Here is a 15279-nt window from a genome sequence, read left to right as displayed (position 1 = left end):
GTCTCGAAGTAAAATTCGCCAAGCGGTTCCATACGTTAATTCGAGTTTGCTGCGAACGTAGCCGAAGCGACTCCCCACGATGGTTGTCTACAGTTTCAGCTACGACTGCTATATTTTCGGTGTTTCTTGATACGAGTAGTATGGTGGTCGTAGATCATTCCAAGACGAATCACGGAAAGACCGTCCAAAATCAGTTGTTGTTCCGAATAGTATTGATACTGTACTCGAATTGATTTTGCAAGATCAACCTATCACGAGTTGGAGATAGCTATGGGTATTAGTGGGACTAGCATTCATTCAATATTACTTGAACATTTGACTGTAGGAAAATTTTTTTCGCATTGGAGCTCACATAATTAGTCAATCACTCAAAAGCAGCATCTGTCGATTGTTCAAGGGAAATGTTAACGAAACACGATAGCGAGTGCTTTGAAGCACCTCTATAAGATCGTAATAGGAGATGAATCGTTGCTTTTCATGCTTATGATCCTAAAAATAAACAGCAGTCAATTATATGGGTTTTCAAGATGAGCCGAATAAAACAAGAGTTGTTTGCATTTCCATGCAAATGGTTGTCTGTTTTTTAAGAAAAATTTGATATGTCGCTACTTTACCATTTGAACAGCGCAAGACAGTAAATTCTGAGTGATACACAATCACTTGTTTGCCAATTGTCTTCCAAAAAAATCAGGAAAACAAACCGCCGAAGATGAATTCCTATTCAGCATGACAATACGAGGTCTCACTTTAATTGAAATGGCTGAATTTTCGAGCACTCAAAATATCGATTTGTTGAGTCATCCCGCGTGAAGTCCTGACTTGGTAGCGTATGATTTCTCTTTATGCCCGTACATACAAAATTAACGAGGAATTCTATGTTTTTCGACTACTAAAGAGGCGGCTGATCCATTCAGAAGGCACGTTTTGGGGATACCTCAATCAGAGTGGCATAAAAGCACCGAAACTTGTTTCAAATGACTGGAAAGGTCTAAAGATCTTAAAGACGAATATTTTGAAAAGCATTAAACTATTTCAGATAATTATGGTTTTGTTCTACAATCTCGAAATATAAAAGGAATAGTTTGATAACTGTTCAATCATTAAGGTTCTTAGAGAGTCGTATCATAGTTCTATATGAAGATCGATTAAGCTGTTTATAAAGTAAAAACTGTTCAAATTTTCCGAGTTTTTATTAACGGGTCCACTCCGTATTTCAGTATTCCTTTAACTTTCAAGCTTAAATGTCTTGAAAGCCCATTTAAAATCATTAATCATATTACTCGGATTTCTCACGAAACAAAAAAGAGTTTATCGATATCAGAATTATTAAAGTTCTGAATGATCTCATGTTATCAAAATTCGGTACATATCTTAGAACTGTGGCGTTTTGCCTGAAACTACACGTCTACTACCATTCCGAAAATTGGTCCACTATTTATTTTTTGGAGTATATGTATTTACTCGCTCTTCAATTAACTGATCTGCTGTAATTGATTCATAATTGAGTCGACACATCTACTTGGTTATCAAAGTACCGTAGCAGCGCGAGCGAGAACATGGCGCTCTGGGAGAGTAATGCTCATCGCTCATGCAAACTCCTTTTGGCTACTAGTATTTTTCTTCGACTATAGCACAAACACCTTAGCTTAGTCCCGTTATGGCAATTAAACTCCAGCTCGGCAAGCGCTGGCAGCTGGCGAACGGTGCAAAGTCTGGAATTTTTTTCGGCGCCGTTATTGGAAATTTACGATAAACTCGTTCATTTTTCCGTGAGACGCGTACGTGGACACAACGCAATTTGGGTCTTTCGCTGATATATCCTTCAGTTGTACATTTTGCTAATATAAATATTAAATATATATTTTTTATATAAATGTGAATTTATAGTGGCGCGTTTTAGAGAGTCCAAACATAGAATTGCGAGTGTGACTTTTTTATAAAACGACAATAAAATTATTGTTTTTAAAGTGTGAATTCTGAATTCATTTTGCGATTTTGATGTGCATTTTTAATTTGTCGTTCACTGGTGAACTGTCGGTGTACTATTGAGAAAAAAGATAACACTAAACATACGAAAATTCGTCAAAATTGTATTTTGCGTAGTTTATTTAAATAAAATATTGACTAAAAAAATTTGTTCAGCGTGAAAACTTGTGAATTATATTTTTTTTACGAATTGAGATTGAAGGATATTTAGCGCAAAATGTTCAGCAGTCACGCGTCCAGCTTCCTTGGCAACCGGCCGTCCATCTTTGATTTCTCAGAGAAGGCGCATAACCTTTACATCGAGTGAGTAGCCTAACATTTTACAAATCGTCGCCTAAAATGCAAAATGTCGTATTATCAAAAAAATTGAAATTGTTTTTTTATTGCTTACGATTCATTACATCATGTTTTATATATGCGTAGCATACAATTTTCAGCAAACGCTGTCAGATATAACCAATGTATAACCAATGTATAAGCAATATATAACCAATGTATAGCCAATATATAACCAATATATAAGCATTTTATAACCAAAACTCAAACTATTTTTCTATATGGATGGTTACTATTACACCAGTTTTCCTTTGTCTATAAACTTATGAAAAGTGTTGTTACGTTATTTTGCATTTTAGTTGACGATATATTTACATACATATCGGGAATTTCGGCTGCGATTCAAAAGTAAATGGGATTTATGAGCGCTTATAAATTATAGAAATTAATTTCCACTTTCATTTTCTCTTTGCATTAAAGCGCCAACAACTAAAAGCGCTTATTAAATTACTTGTACATTATCTTCTTTGCGTTCCATTACTTCGCCGTTATCGGCATTGTCTGCGCGGCATTGCATTGTGAACACGGAGCGCAGTGTTGCATTGATTGGCAGTAGGGTGGTATGCATTGAAAGGAAATTAGAAATATTCGCAAATCGATTAATTTAACAGCGGCACTCCATTTCTCTTCTAATTTATTTGAATCCTTGCATTTGCTGCTTTGTCACGTTGTCCCCCCTTTTAATTTCCACACTATTCGCCACCAGTCGTTCTGTCGTTTCGCTGGCGTCTGTCTTATCACTGATTTCTCCACCGGCATGCTCATTTATTTTATTTTTGTTGTTTGCCACTAAGTCTGCTATTCGTTCAAATGCTTGTCATCGTTTTTATACTTTGGCAGTTTCTTTTCGTTACTGTTGTTTTTGTAAATTTTTCAATTATCTTCTACACACCCATTTCGTACGGTGATGGCGGCGACTACTTCTGCAATTCATGATGCCAATATCAAGAGTTCTTAAAACTTCTGCGAAACTTATGTTTATAGCGTATTAGGGTGGTGCTTAAAAAATCACAAAAAATATATAGCGTACTAGGGTAGTACTTAAGAGATCACAAAAAATTTAATTGTATTAAAATTTTTAGTGTACTAAGGCGGGTCTTAGTTAAGACTAAAAGATTAAAAGTAAAACATATTTTATAATATTAAGATTTTGCGCATCTAGGGTGGTTCTTAAAATAATACAAAACATAAAAATAGTTAATTTTTTTTAACTAATGCACAAAATATAGTAGATATCTTTTATTCAATGAAAATAATAAAATTTTGCGCGTACTAGGGAGGCGCTTAAAAAATTTCAAAATATAAAAAGTAATTCATTTATTAGCTAGTACACAAAATAGATATACTAAAGTCAAAAATGTTGCAATATTGTGCGTAATAGGGTGGCTCTTAAAATAATTAAAAACAAAATCTCTCTTAGTTCTACCCTATCAATCGATAAAAAATTGCATGAAGATACTTATAATATTTAGTAATGATCTGTGAAGAATAAACAACTAAACTATTTTTTTCTAATGCATAAGGGTGGTACTTAAAATATCTCATAAAATATATTTTCTTCTTTCTACGTTCTCGATCAATAATATTATGCGTGAATCCAGTCGATTCAGAATTCTATGTGAATATACCATATCGATTTTCATTTCGAATTTCGAAAATCAACTAGTATATAAAGCATATACGTCAAAATTTTAAAATTTTTAGAGGAGAAATTAAAAGATATTTTTTTACTTGACTCTAGTACAGAGTATATAAATTATATATATCCTATATATAACCCTAATGAAAAAAAAAAAATTAATATTTGAGTCGTTTTTACAGCAGCTGAATTTAGGGCAACCCTAATGAATATAACCATTGAATCGTCTTTATAACAACTGAAATTTAATTTAAAATATATTTTTGTTAGATTTAATTACAACCCTAATGGAAAAAACTTTATTACTTGAATAATTTTTCCAGCTTCGGAAATAAAACTTAGAAATTATTTTCCTTTTTTTTTAGAACAATCCTAATGACAAAATTTTAATGGTTGAGTATTCATACGAGCGTCGCAAGTCTTACTAAAACTCTAAAAATTAGTTTCCTAGAATTAAGCACGACCCTAATGTACTTATGCATGCAGCTCGGTTTTTATTATGTAAAAAGCATATGTACCAGTCTCATCTATACACATTTTTATATACATATATACAAACAATATGATTCAATATTTATGGGAACTCTAATCAAGACCTTCTGTTAAAAATTTTGCAATCGCTTCTCGTTACAGTGCATTTGGCATGAGTGATAAAAGCAGCACCACCACTAGCCTTCCCAACAGTCCGATTCATACATCGACACCGGGCAGCAACAACAATGGCTGCAACAATGGTTCATCGCTACTCAATAATAGTAATAGCAATAGCAGCACAGGGCTTGTCAATGGCGGCAACAACAATAACAATGGCCCACCAAGTTTATGTAATAGCAATGGCAATAATAACAACAATACGTGCAGTGCCAATCGGAATGTTGTCGACAACGAATCATCATGCTTCCGCATGGACGCCGACATGCCTTTCGGTGAGAAGGAACCCGATCCAGACAATATCAAAATGTTTGTTGGCCAAGTGCCAAAATCCATGGATGAGGCACAATTGCGTGAGATGTTCGAGGAGTATGGTCCAGTGCATTCGATAAATGTACTACGCGATAAGGCGACTGGAATCAGTAAAGGTGAGTACGAAAGCGAGTAAGCGTAGTTGAGTGAAGCTTTAGCGAGTAAGAGTGCGGGTTAGCGAAGTGGGGAATAAGCTGTAAGCAGCACAAGTGGCTGGATTTTCGGTAAAATTGAGTTGAGGAGTCGAAAGTGTTGGAAACATATTTTTTGCAGCTTAATTGGTGCTTCATATTGTTAATACGTGAGAGAGTTGTTGTAATACCAAAGCCTACGAAGCACTTTAACCGAAAAACTTTCAAATATTTTTATATTTCTTTACATTTTTTTTATAACTAATGAGTAGTTTAAAAATTTTGTCCTTTTTGGAAATTTTCCTCCAATTTATATCGGCTATGTTTCGGTAACATTTAACCGGTTATCGATTGTACTTTGGTGTTCTTAATGATTTTCTTTCCAGCTTTCTATCTTTGTTTAAAATATTCTACATAACTTATTAGAAGTTTGGCACTTTTGTTCTTCGTTTAACCGATTGTCATAGGAACGGGTAACAACATTCAGTTCAATTTAAGAAAGGAGAGTGATAAACCATCTTTTGTGGTTCTTAATGGGTTTTCTTTTCAGCTTAAAAATATATTTTGTTTACAATTTTAATTCACTTACAAGTTTGTGTGTAATTTCTCGATGAAAGCTATGCAGTTCGGAAAGTGTAGTAAAGTTGAGAACACAAGTATTTAGACCAAAAATGTTTCCGAAAAGTCGAAAAAAAAAAAACTTTTCGATAGACGTTGCGCACAATAAATGGACGCGGGACATAAAACTATTCGAATACATATATTTTTGTATTCGTCGATTGAAGTCAAGAATTTCTGATAGCTTCTCAATATTTCCGTCATCTTAGCCAGCTATCTGTATTATTTTATCTGTATTATGTTATGTTGAAACAATTATTACGAATTACGTACGTTGATGCGACGATTGGTAGACTAAAAAGGGTAGTCGGTGAGACACCTGTCAGCTAGGCAGGTCGCACTTGGACTCGTTTTTAAATTCATATATTGGGGTCAGTCGATTTAGCCATGTTCATCTCTACGTACGCGAACTAGAGGTCACTATTTAATTTCGTCCTGATAAACTTTAACGTTGTGCTGTTTAGATGAAGAGTCCGAAATTCACATCGTCATCTTCCACGGACTCTGACTTCTCCTTTCATATGGCTTTCGACTACTTTTTGGCAGCTGCACTACCAGCTTGAGGCAGTAGCAGCAGCTTTCGGTGGACCTTGATAAACTCCTTGATGGTAGTAGCTTCTTTGAAACCCACTCTGATGGCGGCATTAGAAGCCAACAGATGCTTCAAACCATTGGCTACACTATGTGGTGTCGAAACAAGTGTTGGGTAACCAATCTGTAACGAATACGGCAGCCAAAAAAGCACACCAGTTTGGTATTTCGGACGCAGATCTGCATAACTGAGAGTTCATGATTTTTCTGGTTATGACATAAGTTGACTAGATGCATTCTTTTGGACTTATGATCTTGGCATAAGGGATAAGCGGACTGCATAATAATGAAAATAGAAAAATTAAGGATATATTGATTCATTAAATGAAAGTCGTCAATCTCTTCATATGACAGCAATGTCTTTTATCAACTGCCTTCAATATATGATGGTTTGGGTCGATGAAAAAAAAAAAAATAGAAGAAAGTTATATAACAGATTTGTGATTAAAAAAGTTGGAATTTCTTGATTTACTAACAAATTGCCCGCTCAGTCAATAATCTAGAAGTAACGTCAGTATAACTTCGTTTTCTTACAAAAAAGTGTATTTCTTAAGTTCGAGGAGTATTTCGTCAACTAAAATGTATCATCAAAATTGAGTTTTTATGGCTTATGATTCACTACATTGTATTATATATATGGAAGATAAAATGTTCGGCTTCTGCTGTCAGATATGTCAGATATAACCAATATGTAACCAATATGTAACCAGTATGTAACTAATATGTAACCAATATGTGACCAATATGTAAGTAATATGTAACCAATATGTAACCTATATAACGTTAATGCATCCATTTTATAACCAATACTAAAATTTTCTTTATTATGAGTGGTTTCTACTATACCATTTTTCCTTCGCCTATAAACTTATGAAAAGTGATGTTATGTTATTTTGCATTTTAGGTGACTATTTGCTATATACATTTATATTTATATGCTACATACATTTATATTTGTAAATAATGACTCTGTATCAGCCGAATGTATATTTCAGCCACTGCTCGCTAAAAATAATTTTTTTCGGAACGAAAAAATACTCAAAATTAAAATTAGAGCTCTTCTTAAGATCAGAAAAGACCGCAAAAACTGTGAATCAACAAACCGAAATTTTAACGAACCATAACTAATTACGAGAATTAATTAGATTTCACTCATATTTAACAAATTTGATAATGCTGCTTTGTTTATTACGAAAATCTAGCATTGTGGTGGATGTGGGCTAGGCATTCGTAGAAAAAAGTCCTAATGGTAAATGGTAAATGAGGGCAGAAGGTTTATTACTCGCTCGCATGGTTTTCATTGCCATATGCTTATATTTGTGTTGTTGTTGACTAAGTAAACAACGCACAAGCTCATCGACACATTTTGATGAGTATGTATTTAAGTGAGGTTATGTCTCTGGGGGCTCTTGAAGAGGAGGAAGTCCATTAAAATTATTTTCGCACAACAATGGTTTCCCACTTTTTACTGCTGCATTTGCGAATTGCCAAAGCAAAAGTCATTCAATTACGTGTATGTGCGGCTTTCACTTCTTCTTCTTCTTCACTTCTCTTTTTTCGCCTCTCTTCTCGTTTTTTACGTCCTCCTTTTTTCATGGAAGCATTTTATACATTTCGTGTGTTTTTCTTTTATCATTGTCAATTCACTTACCAGTTATTTGTCATATCGTTCACAAAAACACACAACAACAACAATAATATGTGAATGCTTATTGCTCTTCTCTCCATCACACCACCAATATGCTTTTATGTAGGTCTTCCTTTTATGTCGGTGAAATGCTTGCAATTTAGGGTATTTTTGGAGGTCAAACCTTACAAAAGCAGCACAAACGAGTGAATGCTGGCGAAATAGGAAGCTCCAAGCATTTATTGCTTTAGCATGGGAATGTCGCAGAAGTTACATTTAAATGTGGAAGCCAACAAATTGCATGGCAAATAATTTTCAACTGATGGTTTGGTTTGCTCGTTTAACTTTATTTAGTTTTTTTTTAATAGCAATGACTAATTAGTTGGTTAAGGACTTAAAATTTAGGACTTTAAAATTAGTTATTATGATAATAAAAGTAGTATTAATAATATATTGCGACAAAAAAGGTTCCAGAAATTGCAAATAAAACGCAAAATTTTTAATTATTCATCAATATGTATGCAATGCACTTATGCCAATGATTTTTCCAGTCCTCAACACATTTTTTATTAGCACTTTTTATGATGGCCTTTAGCTTCTGAAGCGAATTTTCTTTTATCTTTTCTGTCGGCTCAAAACGGGTTCCACGTAGCGGCAAATTCAGTTTGGGGAACAAGAAAAAATCACACGGTGCCAAATCTCATGAACACGGTGATTGATCTATAGCACTCATTGCGCTTTTGGCTTTCAATCCGGTCACAATCATGATAATGGTGCGATATTGCATTATCGTGTTCTTCCACAATTCCGACCATTTTTGACGAATGTTCTCACGCAAACGCCTCCTTTTTAACCTTTCCCTCCGGAATAAATTCATGATGCACCAGACCACGAATAACGAAAAAAAAAATAATAATAATGAGCATCGCCTTGATTTTTGAGTGGCTTTGGCATGGTTTTTTTAGTTTCGGCTTGTTTTTCCGTCCACTCCGAAGAAAATTGACTTCTTTACATGTCATATTCATAAATCAATGTCTCAGCGGCAATTATAATGCTCGCGATGAAGTTGGGATCGGGATACGCACAATCAAGCATACTCAAAGAGACCTGTTTACGGTATTCTTTTTGAAAAAGAATCAGCATTATTCGGACGAGTGGAGTAAGAACGCGTTTCATTCCATTCGATCGCTTTTGTCATCTCTCTAACACTTGTCTGGCGATCTCGTAGCATCATATCCCTTAATCTTCATAACTTGCACAGGTCCGTGGTCATCCAGAACGAGGTATGTCCTCAACGATCTCTCGACCGTCTTTAAAGCCTTTATATCACTCTTAGGCTTGTGGTTTTGATAGAGTACAAAATTTGAGGCAAATTCTTTGTTCGAAATTTTTCAGTATAAACATCTTAACATAATAATCTGGAATAGCTTCGTAAGCTCCGGAATAGCTTTGAGAGCATGCTGCTTGGATACTCTCTGTCGTCTTAAAATGCTAGCTTTGTCTCGGGTTCGTATTCAAAGTTCCATGATTCGCCACCTGTGATTACAGACTTCCACTCGTCGCAAAATCTGGTCACGAGTTAGCACTTTTCGGACCATCTTCGCGCACACTTTGTGCATGTTCAAGTGCTCCGTCGTAATGTCATGAACCACCGATTTTGTGAAATTTAACATTAAATGAATTAATTTGCTAAACAACTTTCCGACATCTGTGCAGGGTTCCACTTCTAATACATTTATGCTACACATCGCCATCGTATGACATCTTGACCATTAAAAAGTCGAAATCCTCTCCTCTCTTCTCAACTTGTGAAGACAAAACAGAGCTCTCCAGTTGAGTTTAATATAAAAGAGTAAGTGGCAAATCGATAAATAACCATTATGCCAAGTTATACCAGTTGACTTATCGTTTCGCCATTTGAATATGGAATATCGCTAAGAGTGCTTATATTATTTTCTTGGAAAAAAGTTATTTTATAGAATCAGATGAAGCTTCCACCGAGTAGAACGATGTTTAGGGGAAACTTGAGCAGTACATTGGATACATATTTGTTAATTGTAAATATAGCATATAGGAAAAAGTGTAGGTGTTAAGTAGTTAATAACTACCTATATATAGTATAAACACCATGATGAGATCTTCCCAGTATGTTGAAACTAAACAGGACGATCTTAAGGCCATTAAAAAAATTCAACTCTACCCATAGAGCGGTCATTTAGAGAGTTAACCCATAACAAAATTTGGTATAATTTTTTGAAAGTTCTTCCTCTTGTAGATTTCGTGTATATGGTCAAAGAAATGAAATAACTCGGCAATAATTTTTTTCTTAACTCGTAGCGCACAAAAATAAGACACATATGCATACTCTTATTACAGCGTAATCTTCGATACTTATACCAAAATTACAAATCTCAATAACTAATACATAGTATACAGACAGCAATACATAGCTAGCTTGAATTGTAAGCGTTTTTGTCATTCACTATAATTTATTCAATATCACCTCAAGGTGATTTATTGACTGCATTGCAGTGCCTGTGACCTTCGTTGTGGCTGCAGCAAACTGCTTGCTCTCCAGCAATGACCAAGTGTCAGCCGCGTTGAAACAAAACGTTAATCTTTACTTAACTTTTAGCATGACATTTTTATTTATCTTCATGTTGGCAACCATAAGTAGCAACACTACGCACATACACCACCACAACAACTACCAGAATTCGAGCAAGAAAATAATGGAAAATCGCCCACAAACAAACAGTTAAGAACATACATACGAACATGCATACGCAGAAGAACTATAATCCAGTGCAGTGTGGAATCAGGATGGGATGAAGAGTCAAGCTTGGCACCAACATTTTCCTAACAGTTGTATTTGTACAGTTATTGGCAGTGGAGTAGACACGAGTGGTACACTCATGTATTAGAAGAATTATTTACATACAATGCTAATACGTATAATTCGCGTAAACTTTAGAGTGGCGAAACGAACAAACAACTGGTATAATTGAATATACACGTTTCATGAAGAATATATGAAATAAACTGCGTTGCTTTTTTGTATTGACTTCAGTAGCACAACTTTGAGGTTGTCTTATATAACTAGAGAACTTCTTTCGCTCATTAATGGGATATAATTTTTATACCATTTTATTATGCCGGTCGCTTATTTCAGCACAACATTCTAATAATTTAATTATTAAAGCACTGAATTTATTATACCAGTTTATTATACCAGTTTTATAACAATTTATTATACCAGTTTATTATGACAGTTTATTATACCAGCTTATTATACCAATTTATTGTGCCAGTTTATTATACCAATTTATTATACCAGTTTATTTTACCAGTCGCTTATTTCAGCTCGGCACTATAGTAATATAAGATAATATTTTTATTATTATGGGTATGCATTTAGTGATACCAGTCGCTGTTCTATAGCTCTGAAATCCATAACTTAATTGTTACTTTCATTGCCAAAGAGCAGATCTCACAAAAATCAGAGAGTGGCAAATCGAACACGGTTACATATTATAAATTATACTTTTCTTCATCGAGTTACATTTTCAGCATATCGCTTACCCATTTCAATGCCTACAGCTCTACATAGCACCTGTCTCTTATACACATCTCAAAAATCAGAGAGTGGCAAATCGAACACGGTTACATATTATAAATTATACTTTTCTTCATCGAGTTACATTTTCAGCATATCGCTTACCCATTTCAATGCCTACAGCTCTACATAGCACATATGTACGTTTGCTGTGTGTGCGCTGACAACGAAAATGCATAAAATTTCAATTTATTTTAGCATATCAATTCGTCGCATATCCTTGGGACAGTTTTCTGCTTCACTTTTTCCAACGCTTACCAATCGCTGTACGCTTTTTTCGTGTCTTTCGCCGTTTGCATGTCACCGCCACGGAAGCAGTCGAAACCTGATTTCACTACTGAACTACTAAACTTTGACTTACAGAAACCGAAGAAAACACCAAAGCAGTACTAATGTAATCCAAACCGAACAGAGTATATGTATTCATATGCAAATATACTCGTAGTATGTGTATGAATATAAGTAAATACAGTTACGATGAATAAAATAGCAGTCAAATATGTTCAAATATTAGCAGCCGATAGAAGAGACTGTAGGAACATGATCGGAATACTCACTGGTAACTGTCTGGTGGCGGCAGACACTCTCGCAGGATAAGGCTATAATATGGAGAAGACTGCTGGAAATGCTAAGAGCGGGGTACAATGGAGCATCTCTTGTGCTATTGTTCAGCATTAGCTAGACTTAGCATCCGGGGAACCGACGCTATGATACACTTGAGGAGGTATCGATAATGAGGAAAAGGTTGTCGCCTTTAATGGTCCACAGGCTGTGTAAGTATCGAGGTCATAGTGAGGGTTGATGCAGAGACTACGAAACTGTGTTGAGACCATGTTTTCAGAGCTGACCAGCGCAAAGAAGAAGTTGTCTCAACATACACCTGCTCCACTAATTTTACGACCATGTGAGGACCGTTCTCAGACACCTTTCAGGGCTTCAACGCCTTGGTGTCCAGTTGCTAACTATATTAGTCCGTCAGTCATTATGGGTGGCCCTCCGTCATACTCAGTCCGCTGAATACCGCCAGCTCAGGGTTCTACGAAATTCCTAAAAGAACTAATCCTACTCATAATTCAATAAAAAAGCTAAGATCGAATCTAGCTGGTCATTCAGCGTTACCCAAGATGCACAAACTCGAAGAGGACTTGGATTACACTCCAAAGAGCATTGCCCACAATATTCATGCAAAATGTCGAATGTCATATGTTCCGTAGTTCTTACGGTTACATTTTTCTGCGACCTTTATCGCACCATAAACCAAGTGTTTCACCGTTTAGAGTGCCTTTAGTATAGTCTGATGAAAATAACCAAATAATGGACAAAATGAGAACGCAATATGACTCTAACGCCTATATACCCAAAATAATAATTCCCTTCCTTTTGCTTGACTTTTCCCTCTACATATCGATCGGTGTGCAGTATATCTCACCAAAATAGGTGTTGCGTTGGTGCCTAATAAAGAATAATGCGATACTAATTATGGAAGGTCGTCCAACAAATTTTTTGAGTCCGTGCATTCTAAAATATTGGTTAACGTTAGTCAAATTGTTTATGAAAAGGTTATAATGATATTTTGCGGCATAAAAACAAAAATGTGACGACTTGATTTATTCCACTTTGTCCACAAAATAGTTTCACACTGCTATAATTTTATACAAAAGTGTACATTTAACAAATATTTGCTGCCGTACAAACGACGCTCTGTGCCCCAGACTTACATAGTATGTGTTCAAGTATGGTGCTGCACATAGTCTAGGAATGTGCATATGCATTCTATATATGAGAACCTGCTGCAGCAACAACAATTACATATGAATATACTTAACTAACGCAGTTTTCTGCTGTTAAGGTAGTGTAGCTGTAGTTGTTGTTGTTGCGCTGCGCATGCCACAAGACATTGATGTCAACTGGCGTTTGCCGGAAGTCGATATTTTTGGTGACTTATCTATGGAAATTATTTTCCGCTCAATGTGCTGCTCGCTTTTTCACACCAACTATGTACATTGAGCAAATACACACATACACTTGTGTATACGTGTATATGTGACATATAGAAAACCATATACCTCACGAACATAGTTATGTTTGCATACTGTCTGTGGCTAAATCCGAGGCTGAAACTAAAACTATTTTCATCTGTTGGCTCTGGCTTTGGTCAGGATTTGTGCGTTTGTTTGTATGTTTTGCATTGGTCCACTGGCGTTCCTGCTGCCAAAGTAATCTGTGCAAAACTTAAGGACGTTGATTTATTTATGTTCGATTAATTCATTTCCGGCACGTGGTGTGGCGCACTCAGCCGCACACAATTGCAGCGCATTCACACCACAACAAAATCACATGTGTTTGCATGTGTACTATGTGTGAGTGCGCGTGTATCTGTGCGCTTATGGACAGGATTTCGACTATTTGTTGCCTTCGGCTAGGTCTTACAGATTAAGTTTGCAGAACGAACGTGACTGGTCCGGTCCAACTGTTGTAAGACTTTATTTCCTGTCGCAAGCAGCTTCGTGTCTCTTAGCATTTCACTCGCTCCATATTTATGCCATTCGGCAGCTAAGTTCATTTTTGAGCAAATATGTATATGTGTATATGTGTGTGTGCTAAATACATATTTAAGCAACTTATTTTGTTTATTTGCAATTTCAATGAATTTTGCAAGAATTCTAAGCTCTTACCTATGGCAAAACAGATTTGGCATAATAATTCCTTCAATGTCAGCGGCGATTTATTGCGGTAAACATAAATAAATATACATGTATTTTGTGATACCTTAACGACAGCATAAATTTATAAAAACAACTTGCTCAAGCAAATCGTTTAATTAACTTAATGCTCATTATATACTGCTGTTTCAGTAAATCACGGCCAAGAGCAACTCTCATTAAGACATCACCCTTACCAAACTAACATCATTGCAATATTTACATAAATATGCGGAAAATGAGTTGAAAGTAAACCTACGTCCTCACCGGCATCAATTTTGAAGAAATATGGACCGACGATTCCACCGACCCACAGACCACACCAAACTGTTTTTTTTTTCGTGATAAAATGGTAGCTTTTGAATCTCTTCAGGTTGCTCTTCATCCCAAATGTGGCAATTTTGCTGTTTACATACCGATAGAGCCAGAAATGGCCCTCATCGCTGAAATAAATTTGGCTCGAAAACGTTGGATCTCGTCGAAACTTTCACATATTTTCTTCAAAGCGCGCTGGACGTGCTCTATTCGGTCGAAAATAATTCATACTGAATACTGGGTCTCGAGATGGTGATCGTGTTGCGAATAGTACGTTCAGTAGGCCGATTATGCTGATCATAAGTTGAAAGAAGCGTGCGAAACACATTCTTTGCTGAACGTGAATTTTCGTAATAAAGCTGAACGCTTTGTAAACGTTTTTCAGGCGTAAATCTTTCCATGAGGGAATGCCAAACTGTACTAATCAAATGTAACAGGAAATACTATTCAACAAGTAAGTAAGGGCTAAGTTCGGATGTCACCGAACATTTTATACTCTCGCATGATAAAGTGATAATCGAGATTTCAGGCGTGGTTGTGAACCGATTTCACCCATATTTGGTACATGTCATCCGGGTGTCAAGAAAATATTATATACCGAATTTCATTGAAATCGGTTTAGTACTTCCTGAGATATAGTTTTTGGTCCATAAGTGGGCGACGCCACGCCCATTTTAAATTTAAAAAAAAGCCTGGATGCAGCTTCCTTCTGACATTTCTTCCGTAAAATTTAGTGCTTCTGGCGTTTTTTGTTA

The 15279-nt window shown here is 35.8% G+C and overlaps 1 protein-coding gene across 5 annotated transcripts in view; it reads left to right on the top strand.

Annotated features, from left to right (window-relative positions):
- The window catches only part of LOC108972125 (CUGBP Elav-like family member 2), a 294009-nt gene that overhangs the window by 182999 nt on the left and 95731 nt on the right, over positions 1-15279 (top strand). For 3 of the 5 annotated variants that reach the window (XM_018938609.1, XM_018938610.1, XM_018938608.1), the window contains exon 3: positions 4595-5040. In XM_018938609.1, coding sequence (XP_018794154.1) covers positions 4595-5040 — 446 coding nt within the window. Of the gene's footprint in view, positions 1-1779; positions 2290-4594; positions 5041-15279 lie in introns of those variants that run through there. The other 2 variants (XM_018938613.1, XM_018938611.1) reach the window with 1 other exon arrangement.

The sequence above is a fragment of the Bactrocera latifrons genome, unplaced genomic scaffold (assembly GCF_001853355.1).
Source record: "Bactrocera latifrons isolate USDA-ARS-PBARC rearing strain unplaced genomic scaffold, ASM185335v1 scaffold_38, whole genome shotgun sequence".
Classification (NCBI taxonomy): domain Eukaryota; kingdom Metazoa; phylum Arthropoda; class Insecta; order Diptera; family Tephritidae; genus Bactrocera; species Bactrocera latifrons.
This window is presented reverse-complemented; position numbering and strand designations above follow the sequence as displayed.